At 54.6% G+C, this 24145-nt stretch overlaps 1 protein-coding gene across 8 annotated transcripts in view; it reads right to left on the bottom strand.

The window, feature by feature from the left end:
• The window catches only part of ARHGAP22 (Rho GTPase activating protein 22), a 173421-nt gene that overhangs the window by 50305 nt on the left and 98971 nt on the right, over positions 1 to 24145 (bottom strand). Inside the window, exon 1 of one of the 8 annotated variants that reach the window (XM_058671126.1) lies at positions 15067 to 15364. The exons of 6 other annotated variants lie outside the window; for them this stretch is intronic. In XM_058671126.1, the coding sequence (XP_058527109.1) occupies positions 15067 to 15118 (52 nt within the window). In that variant the 5' untranslated portion in view covers positions 15119 to 15364. Of the gene's footprint in view, positions 1 to 15066; positions 15365 to 20592; positions 20762 to 24145 lie in introns of those variants that run through there. One more of the 8 variants, XM_058671130.1, reaches the window with a different exon arrangement.

Genomic DNA, 24145 nt, shown 5'->3' with positions numbered 1-24145 from the left:
ACTAGGATCCTCTATGGGCGCTGCTTCATGTCCTGGTGGCCCTGCTTCCCATCCAGCTCCCTGCTTGTGGCCTGGGAAAGCAGTAGAGGACAGCCCAAGGCCTTGGGACCCTGCACCCATGTGGGAGATCTTGGGGAGGCTCCTGGCTCCTGTCTTTAGATCGGCTCAGCTCCAGCCATTGTGGCCATTTGGAGAGTGAATCCGCAAACAGGATCTTCCTCTCTGTCTCTCCTCCTGCGTATCTGACTTTCCAATAAAAGTCTCAAAAAAAAAAAATGATCCAATGGGCAGCACAGATCCTTGCTGCTACCCTCAGCTTGGCTCTTCGCAGGGACCACAACACTTGATACTAGTAGAGACGCCTATTCTGCTCACATCTCGCAAGCAGGTGCCCCTGAGCCAGGGCCTGCAAGTGCTGCCAAGGTGGGCAGGAGAAGCACTCTCGGCAAAGCCACTGCCATCTGTCTAAGAAACACCTGTGAATACAGCGAGCCAGGCAGGCCAGAGCCTCTGCTTCCACATGCTGACCCCCGACCCCCGCAGACTCCCTGCTCTGTCGCTAAGCATGTCCCAGGGGAGGCTGAGGTGAGGGCCGAGGACAGGATGAGGATGGAGACCTTGGCCTGGGGGTGGGAGCTGGTGGGAGGGTGATGGGGCTGGCAAGTTCAGGTCCCCATTGCTGCACCTCCCATTCCCGAGTCTCAGCTGGGAGCACACAGGACAGGGAGGGTACCCAGCATGCTGTCTGTGGGCCGGATCCCCCCCAGGGCAGAGGCCAAGCATGGGTGCGGGGCACAGCGGGGCTTTGTCCCTGGGCTGCACCCGGCGACGACTATGCAGACGGCCTGTGAATGGCACCCTTGTGGTATTTTAAGAGGAGGCTACAAATAGCAGGAAGGCAGGATAGGCCTTGGAGCCAAGTTCATGAACACTGCAGCACAAGGGTGGCCTGGTCTCAGAGTGTGAACCAGGACAATGGGGCCTCACAGGAGGCAGGGCAGGATGTGGGGTCACCCCAGCCTCTTTCTCTCCCAACCTCTCCAGATACCCCCCCAACCCCAGCTCAATCCTTGCCGTGGCCTCTCAGGACTCTCCTGGAATAGGGGCAATTCCCCAGCCCTTGGATAAATGGGAAGGGATCTATGTCTGCCTTGGCAATGCACCTGCTCCTCTGCCAGCCGGTGGAAGAAGAGGTGCAGAAAGCAAGATCCCCTTGAATGTTCATCAGAAATCATTTGACTGGGCAGCTAGAGAAACCTCCAGGACCACCCCACCCAGCTGTCTCAGAGGTGTGGGGAGGGAGTGATTTCTACCCTACCTGGCAGTCCTCAAACTCATCCTGACCTTGAATGTGTCTTGCATGCATATTTTCCAATGAGCTTCCAGCCGGCTCGGCCTGAGCCTGCCATTATTGCCATTAAGATTGGGCATTAAGAGGCTGTGCAGTCAGGGGGCTAACCCACCTCGGCCCAGCCCTGGGCTGGGGCTCCTCTAGGGTTTTGGTGGGGAGTGGGAAGGAGAGGCCCAGCCTGCTCCTCAGGTGGCAGGGGGGCAAGGGAGAGAGGCGGATGACTGTGTATATGGCAGCGGGCCTGGCTCGGCTCCAGTGGAAGGTGCCGTGATGTGCAGAGGTCGCTGCATATGGTGGCTGTGACAATGACAATGACAGGGACTCCCCTCCTGCACCAACATAGGAAGCAGCAGGCTCCTAGTGGCACAGCCTGGCAGCTCTGGGCCTGTGCCAGCTGCTGAGGAAGTTGGCACCTTCCCAGAGCCTGCATGGGAACACCATGGAGCCCCAAAGCCCTGCCACTGCTAGGGGGCTCTGCTGGATCCCAGGCAGCAGCTTCTAAGCCCCCTCAGAACTTGGTTCTGGTATGGCCGCTGGTTCTAATCCCGGCAGCTCCACTTCCTCTCTATCTCTCCTCCTCTCAGTATATCTGACTTTGTAATAAAAATAAAATAAATCTTTAAAAAAAAAAAAAAAAAGAACTTGGTTCTGGTGAGCAGACTGAACCCCCACCATGCGCAGGGCTCCGTAGGAGGCAGGGGTCTAGGGAAATGGGGCTGGGGGAGATGGGGAGTGGCTGCTGAGGACCCATGCAACCCCTGCAGCTCCTGCACAGCAGTGCCCACGGAGACCTCTAGTCACAGAAATCTGAGCCAAGTCAGGGCGGGCACTCTGGCCACTGTTGATGCCAAGCCCCTGCAGGAGGAGGCGGCTCCAAGGACTGGTGTGTCCTGGCCCCAGGAGGGCCCTGGCAAGGGCAAGCTCCATGCCCAACCCACTGACCCTCAGACAGGAAGATGGCCTAGCTGAAGCTACAAGTGAGGGGCTGCCAGTTAGTAGCCAAGCTTTGACCCCTTCCAACAAGGGGACACTGCCACTCTGTCCATCCGCTTCCAGGTTCACAAGCACAGGGCACTGAGCAGCTCTTCTGGGCCCCCTCTGGGGCCAGGTGGCCTGGGAGGTCACCCCAGCCCCCAGTGGCCTCGGGCAGGAAGCTCTGCTTCTCCACTTACTTATCTAAGGAAAACAGAGGACAGAACCCACTAGAGGCTTATCCTGGGCACTAAATAACTTTTTTAAAAAAGATTTACTTATTTTTATTGCAAAGTCAGATATACAGAGAGGAGGAGAGACAGAGAGGAAGATCTGTCTGATGATTCACTCCCCAAGTGATCGCAACAGCCAGAGCTGAGCTGACCTGAAGCCAGGACCCAGGAGTTTCTTATGGGTCTCCCACATGGGTGCAGGGTCCCAATAATTTGGCAAATCCCAAATCATTGGGACTGCTTTCCCAGGCCACAAGCAGGGAGCTGGCTATGAAGTGGGGCTGCTGGGATTAGAACTGGCACCCATATGGGATCCCGGGACATTCAAGGCGAGGACTTCAGCTGCTAGGTCACTGCACCGGGCCCCACTAAATGACTTTTACCCAGGGCTTCACACCCAGGAAGCGTTACATGTGTTCTGCTTTCACACTTGATCTTAGCCCAAAGGCTGAGAACGATCTCTGTGTGCTTTTAAAGCACCCTGACCGCCTCATTTTTCACAGTCTTACACTAAGCCTAGGCCGGATCATCATTCCCATTATCAGGTATTGTCTGTGTGAGAGCAGCCTCATGTGCTTAAGACTGTTGTACTTGTTTGAAAGAGTGACAGGGAGAGGGGAACAGGCAGAGGGAGAGAGATCTTCCACCTGCTGGTTTTCTCCCCCACATACCCACCAAGAGTCGCAACAAATTCAGGCAAAAGGCTGGAATCAGGAACTCCGTTTGGGTCTCCCAGCAGGTGGGTGGCAGGAGCCCAAGGCCTGCGATCACCACCTGCTGCCTCTTGGGCACAACGGACAGGAAGCCGGACAGGAAGTGTGGAGTAGCTAGGACGCAGACAAAGGCTTAGGCACTCCATATGGGCAGTTGCAAAACTCTCCATACAGTGACCAACTCAATCCCTCCCTTACAACACAACCTGATGTGGTGGTTGGTATCTCAGTGTAGACAAAGCTGTTCTCTCGCTGGCTCAGAGACATAGTTTGTCCCTGAGGTTGTAGATAACAGAGCCAGAATTCAAAGCCAGGTCCTGTCACACTGCCAAGTTAGTGGAGGCCCTAACATGTCACACTCCCTCCTGGAGTTCAGGCCCTAGGACACCCTTAATCATCCTCCAAGTCATCACTTGGCATCCAGCTAGCTAAGAGGGACCAGACCCTATCAAGAGAAAACCTGAATACTTGCTTACATGCCTGGGTATGAATCATCTCAAAAAATCCCAAACCTACAGGGTCTTCCTATTTTGATCATCCTGTAATTCTCTGGAAAAGTCCCTTCTGTGTGGCACTGACAATATCTGGCCTAGCTCTGAGCTCACTCTGCAAGTAAAACCTTGTTTCCGCACCCTCTATCACAGATGGTCAACAATACTTTAACAGTGGGGCAAAAGCAAATGAAGGAGCCCGGCGTGGTAGCCTAGAGGCTAAAGTCCTCGCCTTGCATGCACCGGGATCCCATACGGGTGCCGGTTCATGTCTCTGCTGCTTTACTGCTAATCCAGCTCCCTGCTTGTGGCCTGGGAAAGCAGTAGAGGATGACCCAAAGCCTTGAGACCCTGCACCCATGTGGGAGGGAGACCCGGAAGAAACTCCTGATTCCTGTCTTCGGATCGGCTCAGCTCTGACTGTTGCATTCACTTGGGGAGTGAATCGGTGGATGGAAGATCTTTCCTCTCTGTCTCTCCTTCTCTCTGTAAATCTCCCTTTCCAGTAAAAATAAATAAATCCTTAAAAAAAGAAAAAAAAAAAAAGCAGAATCGAAGGAAGATTCAACAACACTGGCAATTACAGCACCCAGCTCTCAGTGGTGGAATTGGTAGACACTCAACAAGGAATCCGAAAACTTGCACAGTGTGGGTGGGTATGTAGACCTGACACGCATGCCCGGGACTCCCCGCAGCGGCAGAGGACACCCATCTCAGGCGCATCTGGGACACATTACAGGACAGAAGGGACACTAGACCACAGCGAACCTTCTGAATGTTAAGGGCTGGTGAAAAACAAAGCATCAAAGCACGTTAACTGACGAAGGAGGAATGAAACTGGAATCAATTAAAAAAAAAAAAAAAGGAAATTTGGGACATTCCCAAACGTGGAAATTAGCTCACTGCTAAATAACCAAAAAAAGAAACCACAACAGAAACTGACAAGAATAACTTGAGAACCAAAGTGGCGACAAAAACACAGCCGGGGAGCCGGGAGGGATGAGGGAAGGCTGAGTCAGGCGGGAGCTCACAGCTGCACGGATCGCAGAGGAATAACCCGCCACTAAGGAACCAGAGCAAACCAAACCTAAACCAAACGGACAGGGAAAGATTGTTACAATTAGGGTAGCAATAAAGCTGAGCCAGGCAGCAGCGAACATCAACAAAAGTTTGATTCTTTGAGAAGTTCACATTTGACAAACTTTAGACCAAGAAGGAAAAGACGGGCCAGGTGCGGTAGCCTCATGGCTCAAGTTCTCGCCTTGCATGCATCGAGATCTCATACGAGCACCGGTTCTAATCCCAACAGCCCCCATTTCCCATCCAGCCCTCTACTTGTGCCCTGGGAAAGGAGTAGAGGATGGCCAAAGCCTTGGGACCCTGCACCTGCCTGAGAGACCCAGAAGAAGCCCCTGGCTACTAGCTTTGGATCGGCTCAGTTCTGGCTGTTGTGGCCACTTGGAGTCAGTAGGCGGAAGACCTTTCTCTCTGTCTCTCCTCCTCTTTGTATATCTGACTTTCCAATAAAAATAAAATAAAACCTTTAAAGAAAAAAAAAGAATAAATTAAGACTCAGGTGACTAAAATCAGGAGAAACGTCCAGAATGAAGACGATTCTCAGAGAGCAATGCCGGCAACTGAATGCCAACGCAGTAGGGGCTCGAAGTGAAGCAGGTGAATTCCTGGGAAGACATACACTACCAAAGTGGATTCAAAAACAGAAAATCAAAATAAACTGCTCACTAGCAAAAAGATCGAATTATGAACCATTCTTAAAAACAGGGCTTCATTTGGTAAGTTTTATAGAACACTTACAGCGTTAATGCCAAATGGTCATCAAGTATTCCCAAAAAACACCAGCAATGGACAAGCTCCCAGGCCGCAGCTCACAGCCAGCATTGCTCTACCAGAAACCACAAGCCAACATCCCTTACCGATACATGGAAAAGGCCACACAAAATCACCTGAGCGGATACAGTGTCTCTTCAGGCTCAGGCCATGCGAGTGTACTAGGTAGTCACAGACAGGAAGGAAGCAGGGGTGCTGGACCACAAAAGGCCACGGCTATGTGAGGCGGTTTATCAAGTTGCCTGGGGCTGCAGGACCAGGAGGGCAGGGGAAAAAGAATGCTGCCAGACCTGGGCATCCTCATCCCATGCCCTAGAGGGACGAAATCTAATTACTAAGTGCAATTGTGGCCAATAAAGCTGAGCGTGTCTAGATGATTAGATGTCTGGGAGAGAAGCCCAGCAAAGCACCCAGATCCCCATGGGGTGTGCCAGTTACCTAACCAGGTAGGGGTCCCTTCCTTTGGCTGCTCCCTGGGCTGGTCCCAGGATCTCTGAAACCTTCCTGAGGTTCCCCAGACAAACCTGCACATCCATTTCTTGCCCCATCTCTCTGGAAGTGAGGACTTGGAAGCTCTGAGAACCTGGCTACCTGCAGGGCCAAGGTCAGAGACACCAGGCTTCCCCGGACCCATGTACTGGGGGGGCCCTGCCATCCCCATCCTGGGGCCAGCCAGCAGGGTTCATCTTAGCTGTGTGCTGGTTAAACAGACCTGCTCATAAAGGCCCCTGACCCATCCCTGCAGTCTCACGCAGCTCCTGCCACCGATTTTTCACCTCCACACCTGACTCCTGTTAGCCCCATCCCCTCATCCTCACCACCTGCTGAATTTGTCTCCAGGCAGACGGGATAAGGCACTGGGCCTGGTGACAGGAGCCCAGAATGGTGCCCAATATCCTCAGAGAACTCCGGGAGGTTCAAGCTGCACCTCAAAAATCACATGGGGTAACCCACTCTGCAAGCGGAGGAGCTAGGACTGTCCCTGAGCTTCCTGCAAACGCCCTGAGACCAGCACGCCTGGCCCTATCTACGGATGGGAAAACAGAGGATGGAAGAGGTTGAGATGGCAGCCTAGCTAGGAAACGGAACCAAACCCTCTACCTAGGACTGGGTCCTATTTTTAGGAGAAAAAAATAAATAATAATTTGAAAGACAGACACTCTGGGGGAGGAGGGCGGTCTTCCACCCATAGGTTAGTTCCCTTTCAAATGCCACAACAGCCAAGGCTGGGAGAGCTTGATGCCAGGAGCCTGGAACTGCCATCCGGGTCACCTGCACAGAGGGCAGGCACCCATCTGCTACTGCCTTCCCAGACACATGAGCAGGGAGCTGGACCAGAAAAAGAGGAGCCAGGACTCGAACTGGTACTCCAATGTGTGATCCCAAAATGGCAGCGTAGCCCACTGTGCCACAACACCCTCTCACAAGAATCTACGGGGCTGCTTCCCGGGATGCTTGAATGGGGGTGAGGTGACAAGGAGACATGCCGCTCAGCCACAGAGTGGGACTCGGGCCAACGCTGAGCCACCCGCAGGAGGTGCTTGGGCTCCAGCCCCCTGAAGGATAAGGCTCTACCACCCAACAAGACCGGCATGTCCACATGCACACCTGTCCCAGCCACACCACATGACACACAAACATTACCATGTTGCCGGGCTCCCACCAGCCTTCCCAACAGCTAGCGAAACCCAGGACCTGTCACTGTCTTAATTAAGAGCGCTTCCGGCTGACCTGCTGAGGGCTCAGATTCTGAAAAAAGACAAAAGTGCCCCAATATGCCCATGTGTTGCAGTATTTAGAGGAGGGGTACACAAAGGCAACTGAATGATGGCAGGCCTGCGCTGCGATGTGAATTCCCCGGCCCCCTCCCCAGTTCCCCTGTGTGCTGGCTGCAGAAGGTGATGCAGCCAGGAGGGCTCTGCCCAAAGCAGCGGCAGCGACACGCACCTGAGTCTCTTTATCTTTATTCCAGATACTTGTTCCCAAAGAGATGAGAATGCAAAGCAGACGCGTGCACAGGGCGCCCTGCCGAGAGCAGGGTACACATACAGAGTCCCATCACTCAGGATTGCCTTGGAGCAGAAGCAGGAGGAGCTCAGAGCCCACGTCAGAAGCCAGGGCCCACCAAGCCCCCACCAGCCCCCTTTATGAGACAGGGGCTAATGCTGATGCCCTAACTGAATATGCGATCAGGGTAGGATTTGGGGTGTTTCAGGCTTACTGGGAGGTTCTTTTCTTTTTATGATTTATTTCATTTTTGGAGCTGGCTTAAGGGGTCAACTGAATGATGCCCTGCCTCCGGCATCCCCTGGGTACCAGTTCATGTTCCAACTGTTCCACTTCCCACCTAGCTCCCTGCTTATGCTTAGGTAAGCAGTAGAGGATGGTGCAAAACCTTGGGACCCTGCACCCACGAGGGAGACTCAGAAGAAGCTCCAGGGTACTGCCTTCAGATCAGCTCAGCTCCAATCACTGTGGCCATTTGGGGAGTGAACTAGTGGATGGAAGACCTTTCTCTGTCTCTTTGTAAATGTGTCTTACCAACATAAATAAATAACTCTTGAAAAAAAGAGAGAGATGCACTATTCATGGTGGCACCTCCTACTGGAGTTTAACTTCCACAAGGGTATTACTGTGTCTCCCCCTTTGTCATCCCAGATGAGTCACATCCCGGGAAAGTGGCTGGATTGACACGAGGCTGCCATGCAGGCATGGTCGGCAGAAACTATGGGTCCGGATCACCTTCTGCTGCCTGATCTTCCCACCGTGGTCCCCTCATCTGGTCTAAGTGCCCCTAGTTTGGAGGCTTGACAGGACCAAGTCTGCCCAAGCAGCAAGCAAGAACACACAGAAATCACCAGCCCTCATTAGACACCCAGGTCTCGGCTGCCCCAGGTCTTCCCAACTGCTGGAATCGTGGGGTGTTTCTGCTTGGAGAGGAAGTTGCGGACCACACTGGGGGTCACTGCCAACCGGTGTCACTGTTCTGGGAGCCACTGGGCACTTGGAAGCAGGGAGGGGGGTGACCCAGGAAGTCGCCTGGAGCCACTGTGAACAGGTGTCACTGTCCCAGGAGCCTTTGGGCATCCGGACATGGGGGAGGGGTGACCCAGGCAGTCACTGGCTGCTGCTGGAGAGCCCACCCAGTGGTAGAGTCCCTGTGGAAAGACCTATTAGGAAACTGCTGCAGAGCCCAGGGCCAGAATGCTGGCATGGGACAGCGAGACTCGGGGATGCACGGAAACCTGACTCACGGAACGTGGTGAGGGCAGACAGGAGTGAAAGGATGGAAGCGGGAGCTGGAACTTAGGCCGGGGAGCTCTGGGTGATCCCTAGCCAGGGGCCATCTACCAGGGCTGCAGGAAGGCCTGCTGAGCTTGCCAGTCGGAGGGCTGAGGACAGAGAACAGAAGCAAGCTCGGGGGCGGGTCAACTTGTGCAGGAACCCTGGACAGACTCAGTGACAGAACTGTCCTGAGAGCTGCAGCTCTCTGACAGCCTGGAAGCCCCTTTGCCACTTTATCAGCTGGGCCGACCCTACGGAATCCTTGGCAGTCCCATGCTGGGCAAGGTATTCCAGCAGGTGTTAGCCGGCCCATGGCGCCCCAGCAGCCTGCCGACCTGCACTCCTCTCAGCCTGCAGTGTTGCCAGGCTGTGAGTCCCTTGGAGTCAAGTCTGTATCCTCCCTGAAAGTCCCTGCTCCCAGAGCCCCGCATGGGGCTCAGCATGGTCTGGGGACCCAGCACAGGACCATCCACTGAATGACTCTGGGCCAGTTTAGCAGCTGGGGAGACTTCAAACACAACGGAAACTTTCAGAAGGTAGGCTCAGAGGAACTTCCACAGCAGAACCCTTAACGTGAGGGAAGCCACGCCTCTTTCCCTCTGAGAGAGTGGGAAGGGCTCATCCCTCCGTCTATCTTTCACAAGCTCAGACAAGGTTCCCACGCAAATCCACTAGCCCCTGAATCTTGGCCATTAGATGCCCAACAACTGCATACCTAGTGGAGTCTGCACTATCCATCAGTAGGGAGCTGCTGATGACTGAATAGGCTGGATTTGCCCACATGTGCTGTCCCTGTCCCTGGGTGACAGGGACAGCTGGGTCCAGCGAGCCAGGGCCATGCTGCTCTCTCTGCTGTCCACAGATCCTAGCATGGCGCCTGGTCACAGAGGCACTGAAGCTGCCCATTGGGATGGCAGACCCAAACCAGCCACGGCACTCGAGAGAATAAGGTGAAGTGGACGCATGGACTCAGAAGGTTCCAGGCACAGGCCACCAGCCCCAGGGCTCAGCTACTCTCAGCCTGGGAGCAGAGAGACCCAGGCTGTTTCCAGGGGATGTCAGGCTAAGCCACTGGGCCTTTTCTGTCATAGTGCGGGCCTTGTATGTTTAGCAGAGGTGACACAGGCGGGATGCTGGATTGGGCAGCAGACTTGGGAAGGGCCAGGACGAACCTGTGGTGAGCAGTGCAGGTGACATGATACAGGAATGCATGGGCAGGTGTGGTGGCCAGGTGAGGGGAGGAGCCATCAGGGGCAGATAGAAGGCAGGACTTGGACAGTATTAGCACATGGCCTTGATGGTAGCAAAAAGGGGGCGGGGCAGGAAGGGAAAAACAGGTCCAAGAGACCAGATGGGACAAGGACAACCTTAAGCTTCCCAGAAGGCAGGCATGGGTGGGAGGTGGGCTCCAGCATCCCAAAAGGTGGGGATGGGTGGGAGGCAGGTTTCAGCATCCCAGAAGGCAGGCATGGTGGGAGGTGGGTTCCAGCATCCCAAAAGGTAGGCATGGGTGGGAGATGGGCTTCAGCATCCTAGAAGGCGGGCATGGGTGGGGGATGGGCTTCAGCATCCCAAAGGTGGGGAAGGGTGGGAGGTGGGTTCCAGCATCCCAGAAGACAGGCATGGTGGGAAGTGGGCTCTAGCATCCCAGACAGTGGACATGCATCGGAGGCGGGCTCACAGGTGCTCAAGGGCCAGGACCAAGCACCTGGCCCAGCCCAGGTGGCCTCCTGCAGAGAAGAGGCTGATGAAGAGACAGACAGAGCGGAGTGGGAGAAGAGTATTTCCAGGGTGCTGGAACAGGGGAGTGGGAGGGGCGGGGCCTGTGGAGCACACAGGGGAAAGGGACTGATGTTTAAAGACAGAATTATTTGAAAGGCAGAGCAACAGAGAGGGAGCTACAGAGAGAGCAATCTCGCGCTTGCTGGTTTACTCCCCTAAACGGTTGCAACAGCCCGGTCAAGGCCTGGTCAAAGCCAGAAGCCAAGAAACTCCATCCTGGTCTCTCAAGTGAGGGCATGGGCCCGAGTACCACTACTTCTACTGTCTTCCAGGTGAATGAGCAAGGAACCAGATGGAACTTGAACTGGCAGTCTAATACGGGATCCTGGTGTTGCAGCAGCTCAACCATGTGCCACAATGCCAGCCCCCATTTGGTTTTTAAAAAGAAAAAAAAAAATCCTCATAACACAAGGCACTGCGGGGAGCAGGAAGGAGGGTGTGGGTGTCAGGGAGGGAGAGAAGAGGACATGAAGTGGGGCAAGGTGAGAGATACAGAGGGGTCCATGCCTGAGACCAGCTGTTGGGGTGCAGAGCCAGGACACCCAGAGGCCTTGGAGGGCCAAGTGGTAGCAAGTATGCCTCAGAGTCTTGGAGGCCCTCCAGTCCGCCCTTGCCCTCTTCTGGCCTTGAACTAAGGCTGCCTCAATGCTAAACTACAGGACAATCCCTTCCCTCACAGCCCGCTTTTGGACAACAATACAAAGGCAGACAATGAAACACACAGAGCTCCGAACATGGAACTATCTGCAAACATGGCCATGAATGATGCCATCAGACTGGGGTGCCCACAGAGAACAGAGGCCCTCAGCTTTTTCACAGGGGAGGGGAGTGGGACCTCGTTCCTCGAACCCCTTCTTGCTGCTTTGGCAGCAGCTAGAACCCACCACTGCTCCCCTGGTCCCACACAGGATGCCGAGTGCAACTCTGACATCATAGCTTCGCCTTCCCCGACAAGGGCCCACTGCCCCCCAACCCTGGCCCACCACGCCTGCCTCTGGCTTCCCAGCCTAAACATGAGAGCCAGGTTGTGGGTTATACAGGCAGGATGACCCCATGTGCTAACTCCTGATGCATTTTCCCTCTCCATGAAATCGCAAATGATGGGAGCTTTTCTACTCCACCAAGGACAACACCGTTGCAAAATGTTTGAATCAGAAAACACCCAAGAATGGAATCAACAAGAGTGGATGTCAATGACTGACCTTTTCTAATGGCGCACACACATTTCTAGTCTAGACAGACAGACGGTTCCATGGGAAGCATGCACACGGGCCCCTGGGAACAGCTACTGCGTGTCATAGCATTGGTGACAACTTAGGGATTGTCCATTCTGAGTCTTGTCCAAAGACACTAGTGCTTCCAAATGCTCCTGGAAATATGGAGTTCAAATGCAAGGTCATTTTGCTGCCTTCCCCTCCCCACTCCCACAGTGAATCTCACACCCAATTTCCTTTTTTTTTTTTTTAAATAAAGATTTTATTTTGGGGGCCCGGCTTGATAGTCTAGTGGGTACAGTCCTCACCTTGCATGCTCCGGGATCCCGTATGGGCCCCACTTCCCATCCAGCTGCTTGTGGCCTGGGAAAGCAATCAAGGATGGCCCAAAGCCTTGGGACCCTGCACCCGCATGGGAGACCCAGAAGAAGCTCCTGGCTCCTGGCTTCGGATCAGCTCAGCACCAGCAGTTGAGGTCACTTAAGGAGTGAATCATCGGACAGAAGATCTTCCTCTCTCTCTATCCTCCTCTCTGTATATCTGACTTTAAAATAAAAATAAATAAATCTTAAGGAAAAAAAAAGATTTGGGGGCCAGTAACGTGGAACACCCAGTTAAGCCTCCCATATGGATGTTGGTTTGAGTCATGGCTGCCCCACTTCCGATCCAGCTCCCTGCTTGTGGCCTGGGAAAGCAACAGCGCACGGTGCAAGTGTTTCAGCCCCTGTGCCAGTGTGGAAGACCGGAATAAGCTCCTGGCTCCTGGCTTTGGATGGGTTCAGCTGTAGCTGTTGCAGACATTTGGGGAATGAACCAGCAGACAGAGGCCTCTCTGTCTCCCCCTTTCTTTGCCTTTCCAATAAAAATAAATGATTTTTTAAACGAGCGATTTATTATATTATTATTATTATTATTATTATTATTATTATCAGAAATTCAGAGAGCCACAGAATGGAGTCCCAGAGAGAGATCTTCCATCACTGGTTCACTCCCAGCTAGGACTGGGCCAGGCTGAAGCCAGGAGCCCAGAGCTAGGTCTCCCACGTCGGGGGCAGGGGTCCAAGCACTTGAGTCACCACCTGCTTCTTTCCCAAGCACATTATCAGCAGGCAGCTGCACTGGGAGCAGAGTGCAACAGCAGGGATTCTGTGCTCTGTAATGGGATGCCAGCACTCTCACAGGAGCCAGCCCTGAGCTCAGTCTTCCCCTAAGAAGCCTTGTCCATGAACTCTGGGAAGATCCCCCCTCCCCTTCACCTACAGATTCCAAACCCTTTGTATCAAAATAGACTTTTCTCCTAACTCCCCATTTCCTGAAAGTTTCAAAGTACCCTCGTGTATGACTTGTGCTGCAGGTTTTAGAACTTTTCCTTGCCCTCCAGCGGGCCTAGGAGGGGCACGAGCAGCCAAGGTCTGCAATGAAACACTCCCGAATGTGACAGTCTCCTCCTCACTGCACCGCTGACCTTCTCCCAGGACGCCTGCCGGCTGGATTCTCACACAGGCACAAGTCTGAGACTCCCCCATGACTGCCCCTCCCAGCCTAGCTCCAGTGCACCACTGGGCTCTCACCCCAGACCCGGCCAGCTTTCACTCGAGTTCATGTTCAAAGGGCCAGAGATCCCATCCAGGCTTCCGGGCTGCCAGGTGAAAAGACCAGGGAACACTCCCCAACCAGTATAGGTGCACCCAGTAGAGGGCTGGGGATTCCACAGCATGCCAGGAGGGCTGGGGGTAGGGCACGGAGGGGAGGGAGGCCGTCCACAGCATGCCAGGAGACTAAGCTTATGGGCAGGAGGACAGGTCCCTGGGCTCCTGGCCAAGACCTTGCAAAGATGCACTTGTGTTTCTGGGACAAAGGTTACACTCCCTGCCTTGTTTACAGCCCAGGGGGTGGTCAGCAAAGACCAAAGCCGCTTACCAGCAGGCCTGGCCTCCCCGTACCATCCCTCCTCCTTCATCTGTGAACTAGGGGGCGGGGAGGGGGAAGGAGAGCCCCTCCCCCATCTCTGAAGCCCACTGTCACCCTGGCTACTGCAGCTACAGGCTGCCTCTCAGCCCTGGCAGCCAAGCATGAAACCCCCACGTGCAAGGTTTTCTCTCTTTAAAACGAACAGCATGATGCTGGGAAAGTGAGAACCCTACAGCCCGTGATGGTGGCTGCAGAGGCTGGGACACAGGTACCACCTTCAGGCCAGAGGGCCCAGCACCTTGTGGCTCAGCCTCATCGAGTGTCCAGGAGATACAGATGGCAAGCTCCCTAGACTCCTCTGGGAACCAAACCTGGGCCCGCGGGAATCCTTCCAGCTGCATGGCTAAGCGCATCCTTTCATTATCTACATCCAGAAGACACTTGGGAGATAAGGTGCACCTGGGACAGCCGGCCAGGCTTCCCAGACCCACCGGGCCTTGGCAATCACCGGCAACTCAAAGGTTTAGAAGCCCCAGGTCTCCAGAGCCTTCTCCCCCACCCCCAGCAGGTCAGCTTGGGGCACGGAAGTCTGTGGAGTCAGAGGGGGCTAGGCGGAGGGCTAGGGGCGGGCGAGAACGGAACACGCGCGCGCGTGCGCGCGGGCCCCTGGCTCTGCGGCTCGGTGCAGTGTGTCACGGGTTAAAGCCACCCGGGCCCGGAGGGAGGCCGGACCTCAGGCAGTCGCCAACGTCCCCGGCCGCGGCGTGCTTCTGGGCTTTGGGCCCTCTCCAAGCCTACTGCATTCCACAGCAGCTCGGCTCGCAGGTCCCGCCGCGAGTTTTGGAGAAGTCTGAGTCAGACAGGGCGCGTCCGTCCAAGTTTGTGACAGAGGCGGGAGAGGAGAATGAATGGGGCCCTTCCGGACGGTTAAGCCGCGGAGGCGGCGCGGGCAAGGGGCTCCTCCGCCCCGTCCCCAACCACCCATCCTTCCTAGTCCGCTCCGGGGCCCTGCAGGGCGGACACTCCTCTCGCCAGCTCCACGCGCGCCTGGAGTTGGCGAGGACACCGCCCCCTCCAAAAGTTGGCAACGCAACCAGAAACAGCCCACACACCTGAGCCCTTCGCAAGCTGTCGCGGGTGCAGCGACCCCCGGAACAAGTAGCGGGCAAGTCCGCGCGGTGCGGCTGGCAAACTCCCCCGCGGCGGCTGCAGGGCGCCGGGCGAGCGCGCCCGAGCCGCGGCGCACGTGCGCACCCAACAGTTTACCTTTGGGCGCGCGCAGGTGTCCCCGCCAGTCCTTGCAGCAGCACAGCCCCATGGCAGCCGCGCGCGTAGCTTCGTGGCCGGCAGCCCGGGGTCCCCGCCGGGCGGGCAGTGCCCAGCCAGGCGCGGGGCAGCCTCCGCTCTCCCGGACACTCACGCTGCACCGCGGCCTCCGGGCAGACCCTGCTAATCAATAGGAGAACGCGCAGATCGCGCCGCCTGCGCGCTTTGATCTCGGCGCGCTGGGGCGGCCCCGCGCCGGCTCCCTGCCCTCCCGGGCTCCCTCCCCGCGGCCCGTTACTCCCGGGGTGCCCGGCCGCGCGGCCGCCGGGGCGTCGCCAGGGGGCGCGGCGCGGGCCGCAGCTGCTTCCTCCTCGATCCTCCCTCCACCACCACCCAGGGTTGGAAGTTGGGGCGCTGGGGTGGCCCCACTCGTTTCCTGTGCTACCCTGAGCCGCTCGGGGTCAGGGAAAGAGGATGTTAGTGGGGTTAGTCCCAAAACCCGCTTGGGACCCTGGGGAGGGCGAATGACTTGTCGCCCACCTGGAAAGGGAGGACAGTAATGTTATGTCCGATGTGGGCCGGTACGCCTTAAGGGCTGGGTCGTAGTCGGGCTCCCTGCCTCAGCTTCCCCATCTGCACTGCATTCGGCTAGAATGCATTGGCTCCTCCTGGGGCTTCCCTGGACAGAAGTAGCACAGCTGATGAGTGTTCCTAAGGGTTCTCGAAGTTGTGCTTGGTGAATGCCATCAAGTGTTGATAAGTAGCTGGGCAAAGGGGGATGGGTGGGGGAGGCGGTGTTGAGCACCGCAGCTCAGGAAGGTAGCAGGAGGGCTGAATTATAAAATCTGAACATGTTCCCCTCCCCCATCCAGTTCTTTGTCCGCCCCTCCCCAGCAAGGAAGGCCTGCCCACTTCGCCAGGTGCACCTGTATATAGATGACTGTTCATCACCACCTTGCTTGTCCATCCAAAAGGGGGAGGATCTAATAGCAGGAATTCTCCTAAGCAGGTTTGATAGAAAAGGGGGGGGGGACTGGCTGAGTTTGTGGGGCCAGCGCAGGGCTGTTTGCTGTGTGCCCTACTCTGTCCTGCCTGCGATGCTAGCATCCCATATGTGCACCAGTTTGAATCCCAGATGTTCGGTTCCCCATCCAGCACCCTACTCTTGCACCTGGGAAAGCACTAGAAGATGGCCCAAGTGCTTGGGGCCAGAGACTGACCCAGCTTGGACCCCTGCGGCCATTGGGAGGCTGAACAGCAGATGAAAGATCTCTCTCTCTGTGCCTCTACCTTTCAAATAAAAATAGCTAAATCTTAAAGGAAATGTGAAGGCGGAAAAGAGGAAAGTAAGTGTGACTCTGTCAGGGAGAGGGGTGTGTGTGGGAGAGTGGGTTGGGGCAGGTATCAGGAGACGCAGGCTTTCAGCACCCATATGGGTGTATTCTTGTCTAATTCTAGTGAGCAATCGAATGTTCAAATGTTTGGACGCGCCTGGCGCAGCAGGGTCTTCATGCAAGGTTGTTTCCCAGGATCCATTCTCAGTCCCAAACAGGACTGTGGGCAACCTGCAATGACCTTATGATAACTTTAGCTTGACTGGGATTATTTTTTTTATAAAGATTCCGTTATTTTAGAGTTATATTTATTTTGTTGAGAGACAGGGAGAGATCTTCCATCCACTGGCTCACACACACAGCCCTCACCTCGGACAGCTGTAATGACCAGGGCTGGCCCAGGCCAAAGCCAGGAGTTCCCTCTGCATCTCCTGTGTGGGCGCAGGGGCCCAAGCACTTGGGAGTTCCACTGTTTCCCCAGACACTAGGCAGGGAGCTGGATCCCAAGTGGAGCCTCCGGATCATGAACCAGCACCCATCTGGTGCCAGCCCTTTGTGGATTTTCTCCCTTGCTTCCCACCCACCTGTCATGGTTGAGCAGAGGTGGCATAGAGGGGTTCGCAGCTGTGTGAAAGGTGAAGACTGCCTGGGACTCCTTGGGGCGGGAAAAGGGTTAGGGAAGCCCAGCCCAGGTTCCCAGGAAAGGAGCGTTCTTTCAGAGGGGAGATGAACAACAGCAGGGCAGCTGTTTGCCTCTTTCTCCTTCCAGTGTCCAGAAAGACTGGGGTGAGTCTGGCTGGGGAAGAGCCCAGGGTTGTTCAGCAGACCTGGCAAAGAAGATGCTTCCACTTCCTGATGGGTGGGAGGATGGATGACAGAAAAGAGTGGCCGAGAAAAGCTGTGGTGTGCGCTGCTGCTGTGGGCAGGAGCACCCTGGCAAGGCAGGGCTGAATGAGGCCCCAGGAATTCCAGGCTGGAGCTGAGCCTCTTTCAGGGAGAGTGTCTGCCGCAGCCAGCCCTCCCCCAGGGCGGGAGGAGGAGAGGGGTGGTCCAACAGCCAAGTCCTACGTTTGGAAAGCGAGATTTAAAAGAAAAAGAAAACATCGGCGGCGCGGGCCGTTGTGGGCACTTGTTTATCTTTCCGGGAGGAAGTAGCCAGGCAGGATCATTTCAAACGAGCCTATTATAGAAGGTCAGCGTTCCCATTGAAGCATTCGAATATATTTTGGGATCTTCCAGTGGCTTTAAATGTCGACTCCCAGGACGACAGACAAATGGGAAGGCAAGAGCTTCCGGGGCGAGCCTGCCTGTGGTCAGGCACATTTTCATTCCGGGGCAGGGGGATATGTTGGTTGTCGTTTTGCAGTGTTTCAGCAGTGGGTCTCATTCCCCAAGAGGAAGGAAGATGCTGGTGCCGAGGTGCTTCTGGGAGCTGGGCCACTTGCAAATGTTAGGACCTCGGTGAATCACAGGGCAGCCCTGTGGACACGTGCCATTGGGCTTCACTTAGAAAGAAATAAGTCCAGGGACTTAAGGATCAGTGAGGTGAAAGCAGATGGGAGGAGTGGATGGGTGAAGGAGTGAGTGGCCGTGTAGATGGGTGCACAGGGAGTAGATGGAAGGATCTAGGGGTAGGTTGGAAGCCTGGGTGAGATGAATGGGTAGATGAAAAGAAGGAAGCAAGTCCCCCACCTTCAAATGCTGGCATTCCATCTGAAAACCAATTCATGTCAGAGCTGGTCCATTTCTGATCTAGCTCCTTTCTTGTGGCCTAAGAGGGCAGTGGAGAATGGCTTAAGTCCTTGGGCCCCTGCACCCACATGCGAGGCCCAGAAGGGGCTCCTAGCTTCAGATCAGTTCAGCTCTGGCCATTGTAGCCACTTGGGAAATGAACCAGCAGGTAGAAGAGCTTTCTCTCTCTCCTTCCCTCTGTAAATCTGTCTTTCTAATAAAAATAAAAGTAAATATTTTTTAAAAGAAACAAGGAAGGATGATTGGATGAATGGCTGACCACACAGATGTAAGGATGGGAGGATGGATGCAGGGTTGGGTAAATGGCTGTGAGATGAAGGGACTAGGCAGGGAGTTGGGTAGGGTAACATGAGCTGGGAGATGTCCCTTTAAGTTCTGTCTCTAACTACCTCCTTGTGTGTCAGTCCAGCGTGCCCACTTTCCTATGATGCACCTGCATCTCACCCAGGACTGGGAAGGAGAAGATGCCATGATGAACACATGGAAGCTAAACTCCATGTGGAGATGCCGTGAAGCTCCCAAAAAGCCTCACACACACACTAAGCCCCTCACAAATTCTGCCTGTTCAGTTGGGGCAGCCAGCTGTGCCCCATAGAAAGGGGCTGGGTGGCTGTGGGAAATGGCCTTTTTTCGTCTCCTTCACTTTGGTCTCTTCTCTTGCCTTCTCCCAGGTACTGTCTCCTTATGGGTGACTTTCTGGCCTTCTCCTGGGGAGCCAGATCCCTCGTGGGGTTACCTGCACTCACACCCATTCTGCCTTTTTAAATAAAGTTTGCTCTCATTCATACGCATTGCTTATGCTTCTGCTTTGGATTCTTATATCACTTGAGGGCAGTAACTTGGGAATAAAATCCCTAAAATACTCCTATAACAACTGGATTGACAGATGGACAAATGAACAAATGAATAAATATATATATTCATTCATATATGGATGGATGCATGCATGCATGGGTATATGGAATGGTGGACTGATGGGTGGATAGTTGGATAGTTGGACAAATGAGTGGTTGGATGGGGTGGATGGGTGGTTGAATAGATGGGTGGGTGGATGAATGGTGGGTGGGTGGGTGGATGGGTGGATGAATGGATGGTGGGTGGATGGATGGGTGGGTGGATGGATGGGTGGATGAATGGATGGTGGGTGGGTGGATGGATGGATGGACATGTGGATAAGCCAACTGATGTTGGGTGTAAAAAGATGAGTGAAAGGCAGGTGGTTGGATAAGTAGATGGCGAGAGGACTTTTCCAATGTCCACAGCCTCCTTTAAGAGTCTGACTTGTAATCTCACAGCATGAGCTCAGCTCTGGGTAGCTCAGGATAAAGGTACAAAGCGGGACCTTACCTTCTTAGTCACCGGCTGGCCTAGGGGAGCTAGAGCCTCCTCCCTTCACTTATGACTCATCTGTGTACAGGCAACGAAAGATCACAACTGAACACCTGATAAGACAGTCCAGGGACTGAGTGCTGGGAGACACCAGGAGGGTGTCCTTGGATCTGGATGCAGATGGAGACCCAGCCTGCTGAGAGTGGACAGGGGACTTCTGCAGAGAATGGGTCTTGGAGATCAGACAAGGGCAGGGAATCCAGCAACCTGCGGTAGGAGGTTGGTGTGGAACTGATGCTCCCATGGGCAGCAGGGCTACCCCCTTTAAAGGGCACCTTCCTTATTCTGGAGTAGGGATGAGCACGGGCTTTAGGATGGGAGCAAGCCACAGAACAATAGGCACAAGCCAGGTGGGAGACACAGAGCCCAGACACCACAGATGAGAGGGGACACAGAGTTAAGGCCTGGCAATGTGTTAGCAGGTGCCTCAGCAAACCGACCTCCTGGTTCTCAGGATTTCCACTGGCCGAAGTGGCAGGAATAACCCTGGGGCCAGCTCTTGACATCAGTCCCCGAAATGCTGGCAGTGGGAACTGTGTGATTATACTGAGAGTGTTGTGAAAAGAGCCACAGGTCAGCAAGCGCATGGAGGCAGGCTGCTTAGCAGAGTGGGCATTCCAGGTGATGCTGAGAGGAGAAGAGCTGCACCTGCAGCTTCGTCTGCAGAATGGCGAGTGGAAAAGAAACCTGCACCGTGTTTTATTCTTGCTAGACCTCAGAAGTACTTCCTCACACAACAGCAGATCACTGATGCCTATGGATTAATACACAGAATATGGCTCAAGAACATGGGCCCCCCGCCACCCGAGAGAGAGACCCAGACGGAATTGCAGGCCCCTGGCTTCAGCCTCACCTAGCCCTGGCTCTTGCGACCATTTGGGAAATGAACCAGCCAATAGAAGTCATCTATCTCTCTCTCTTTCAAATAACTAAATCTTTAAAAAAGAAAAAGAAAACAACCAGTCTCTGTGTGGTGCTGGTGCGGTCAGGTGAGAGGGCTCCCTGGAACTCACCATCCTTGGCTTTTCAGAGCAACATGTGTCTCCTGCCGGCCCTGGTGCCTAGAGGAGTGAGCTTGTTGAAGAGGGAAGCCGTGGAGACAGCCTGTAGAAGGTCTCTTGTTGGCACCAGCAGCCGGCAGGCATTATCTTGTTTTGGTTTGTTTGGCAACAGTCCCAGCAAGGGGGTGCTTCAGCATGCTTGTTTTCCAGGATGCACACCTGCCCAGGTGATGTGCGGTCGTAGCTGAGGGAGCTTGAACCTGTCTGATTGCCGCCTATTACCTCCTTTAAGACCCCCTGAGCAGTGGGGCTCCCTGGGTCTCCCTCGCTTTCTCCCCCCTCCTACTCTTGTTCGTTCTAATCCTCACTTGGGAGGCAGAGCATGAGAGAGCGTGCGCGTGCACACACACACACACGACTCACTAACATACTGCTACAGCTGGAATGGGCTTCACTACTGAACACAATTTTTTCATGAGAATCTGAGGTCCAGAAGGGCCAGGCCCACCCCATCTCAAACACCATGTGACAGATGGGGGCTATTCCCCAGCCCACTCCAGATTTTACTCTGGAGCAGACACATCTACAGAGGTAAGCACAGAGATGGAGTGTTACCCCTGGCCTCTCCTAATGTCTCTTGCAATCTCCTGCACTTGAACCACTGCAGTGCCGTGCCGACCAGCTTTCACACATCACTGGGCAGATACTGGGTGGAACACATCAAGCAGGCCGTCCCTAGTACTTGTAGCATTGCAGAGTTCTTTTTTAAGTAAATGTCTCCCAGGTGCAGGCAGTTGCCTAGCCTACCTTATACCTGGGCGAGGGCTACACTGCTGGGAGAAAAGGTGGTAGGCGTTCTGGGCCTGGTTACTGCCAAGTTTGCGTTAACTCTACCAGTATGCTAGCATTAGTCGCTTATTTTTTATTTAAAAATTTTTTTTTTAAAAAAAGGATATGTGGAGAAGGCAGGGAACCCTGGGTCAGGGCACGCCACCCTGGCCCTGAAGTCAGGGTACTGCAGATTGCCCAGGGAAGGGGTCTGGGAGTGTATTGGAGTAGGAGTGACTGAAGGTACGCTCGAGAGGGGAAGGATGACTTCTGGGAGCTCTCATGGACTGGACCACTGAACTCATAGGTAGGTGGGGTGGGGAGCTGAGACAGAGAGGTTTAGGGCATGGAAACTAGGGGGCATTTGTGGGTGAGGCCAAGGAAACTTGTGCTGGGTTACTAGCTCTGCCTACTAGTGCATTTATGTAACAGCTAGGGCTGGGGTAAAATGCATGGCTTGGCTAGGCTGCAGTACCTTCCCGAGAGTATCAGAACAAGGGATGGGCCACATCAGGCTGGGCTAGAGTACCCACCAGAATGCAAGGGAACAGGATCTGGGGGTACTATACTATCCTGTAGGGAAATTGTGGGCTCACCTCTGTGGGGCTGCAGCACCCACCAGAATGTGAAAGACTGGATCTGGGGGCAAATTCTGTAGGGGAATTGTGGGCTTGCCTCTGTGGAACTACAGCATGCACCAGTTTACATGGAGAACTGGGTGTGGTGGTGGGCTGAGCCAGGCTGGACCACAGAATTCACCTGTCAGAAAACTACCTGACACTCATGGGAGCTGGGGATGGGAGGAGGCTGGGCTGGGCCAGCTGCGGCACCTGATGGCACATGCAAAGGCCAGGACTGAGGGCAGACCATGTTGAGAAGGGCTGTTACACCTGCTGGCATATGTGTGATCTGAGGCTGGGAGCAGGCCTGTAGGGGAACTTGGGAAACTCCCACACTAGGGTGCAGCTCCTGCTGGGGAGCATAAGACCCAAAGGTATAGGTACGCCAGGCCAGGCAAGTCTGCAGTACTCCTCAGTGTTTGTGTGAGCTGGGTTTGGGGACAGGCCGGGATATGCCAGACCCTAGCATTCAGTAGTACACACAAGTGTCAGGACAGGGTATGGACCTGGCCTGGCTGGGCTAGGCTGCAACATCCATCAGCAAGAGCTGAAACTGTGGGCAGGCCGTGACAGGCTGTGTTGAAGCACCTGCCAGCATATTTAAGACCTTGCACTGGCCACAGGTCTGGTGGGGGGAACTCTGGGAACTCTCCTGCTAGGCTGCAGCTCCCACTAGTGAGTGCAAGAGCCAGGGCTGTCAGTGGACTGGGCTGAGCCAGGCTGTAGCACCTGCTATTGAATAGCAAGACTAGAGGTGGGCCATCTCAGGCTAGGCTTCAGCACCCACGTGCAAACCCCATGGCTGGGAACGCACAGGGCTGGGGAACCTGCAGGACTCCCCTGCTAGGCTGCTGCTTCCATAGGGAGTGTAAGAGTTGGGAGTAGGGGCAGGCCAGGCTGGGCTAGGCCACAGCACCAGCTGGCAAGTGCCAGGCCTGGATGAAAATCATGTCTGGCTGGACCACAATACCCCTGGAAGGTGCAAAATCCAGGGCTGGGAACATTCTTGGCAGAGGAACTGTGGGCACTCCCCTGGTGTGTGGGCCAGGCTGGACAAGGTGGCAGCCCCTTTGGCATATGAAAAGGCTGATTCTAGGGCAAGTCAGGCTGAGCTAAGCCCATAAATGTGCACAAAAGCTTGATGGAATGCTGGCTGGGCCAAGCTAGGCCACAGCAGAGGCTGGCATTTGCAAAAGCCAGGGCTGGGGGCAGGTCTGTTGAAGGTTAGTGGGGGCCACCCCAACTAGGTCATGGCACCTGCTAGTATAAATGAGGACCAGGCCTGTGACAGACTAGCTTGCCGGGCTAGAATGGAACTCATTAGGCAGCCATATTTACCAGTACGTGTGTTGGCTGGTGCAGTATGGTGCAGTATGGTGCGGTGGTTGGGTTGAGCTTGACCCAGGCTGGTGCACACAAGAGTCAAGTCTGAGGTCTCAGGGGTGAGGTTTCTTGGGGGATTCTCCATCTAGAATGCTGGACTCAGACCCAGACCGCAGGGAAAATTACAGGATGTGTGATCCAACCTTTGAGTACATGTATTGAGACTGAGAGTCCTTGGTTGCTAATGCCCGTGAAGTGGGCAGCATGCCCAGGTACAAACTGGACATGACAGCAGGCTCATCTAGGCCAACAGGGGATGTCAACTGCCTTGTCAGATCATGGAAGGCAGAACAGGTTGGACAATTCTCCTGGCCAGAGGACGGCCCAAAGCCTTGGGATGACCCACATGGGAGACCCACAAGAAGCTCCTTGCTCCTGGCTTCAGATCAGCTCAACCCCAGCTGTTGTGGCTACTTGGGGAGTGAACCAGCAGATGGAAGAGCTTTCTCTCTCTCTCTCTCTTTCCTCTTTGTAAATTTACCTTTCTAATAAAAATAAATATTAAAGAAAAAAAAGGATAGTGTGTGATCTATGTTCCCCCACCAGGGCTGCCTGGCTGGAAATGAGCTTCAGGCCAGATAATGGGGCGTGGCTAAGTCACAGACAAGTGGCCAGCCAGATCTGGTCTCCAGACTGCAGCACGTGTAAGTATCTCCAAAGAACCCTAGGGCATTTGGGAAATTACTTCTCTTTCACTTGAGAATCACTTGGCGCTTGGCTTAGAAAAACAAGGGATGAGGATTTGGCCCAAGATGCCTGGACAGCAGCCTGG

The sequence above is a fragment of the Ochotona princeps genome, chromosome 13 (assembly GCF_030435755.1).
Source record: "Ochotona princeps isolate mOchPri1 chromosome 13, mOchPri1.hap1, whole genome shotgun sequence".
Lineage (NCBI taxonomy): Eukaryota > Metazoa > Chordata > Mammalia > Lagomorpha > Ochotonidae > Ochotona > Ochotona princeps.
The sequence above is the reverse complement of the archived record's forward strand: the minus strand, read 5'-3'. Positions and strand labels throughout refer to the sequence as shown.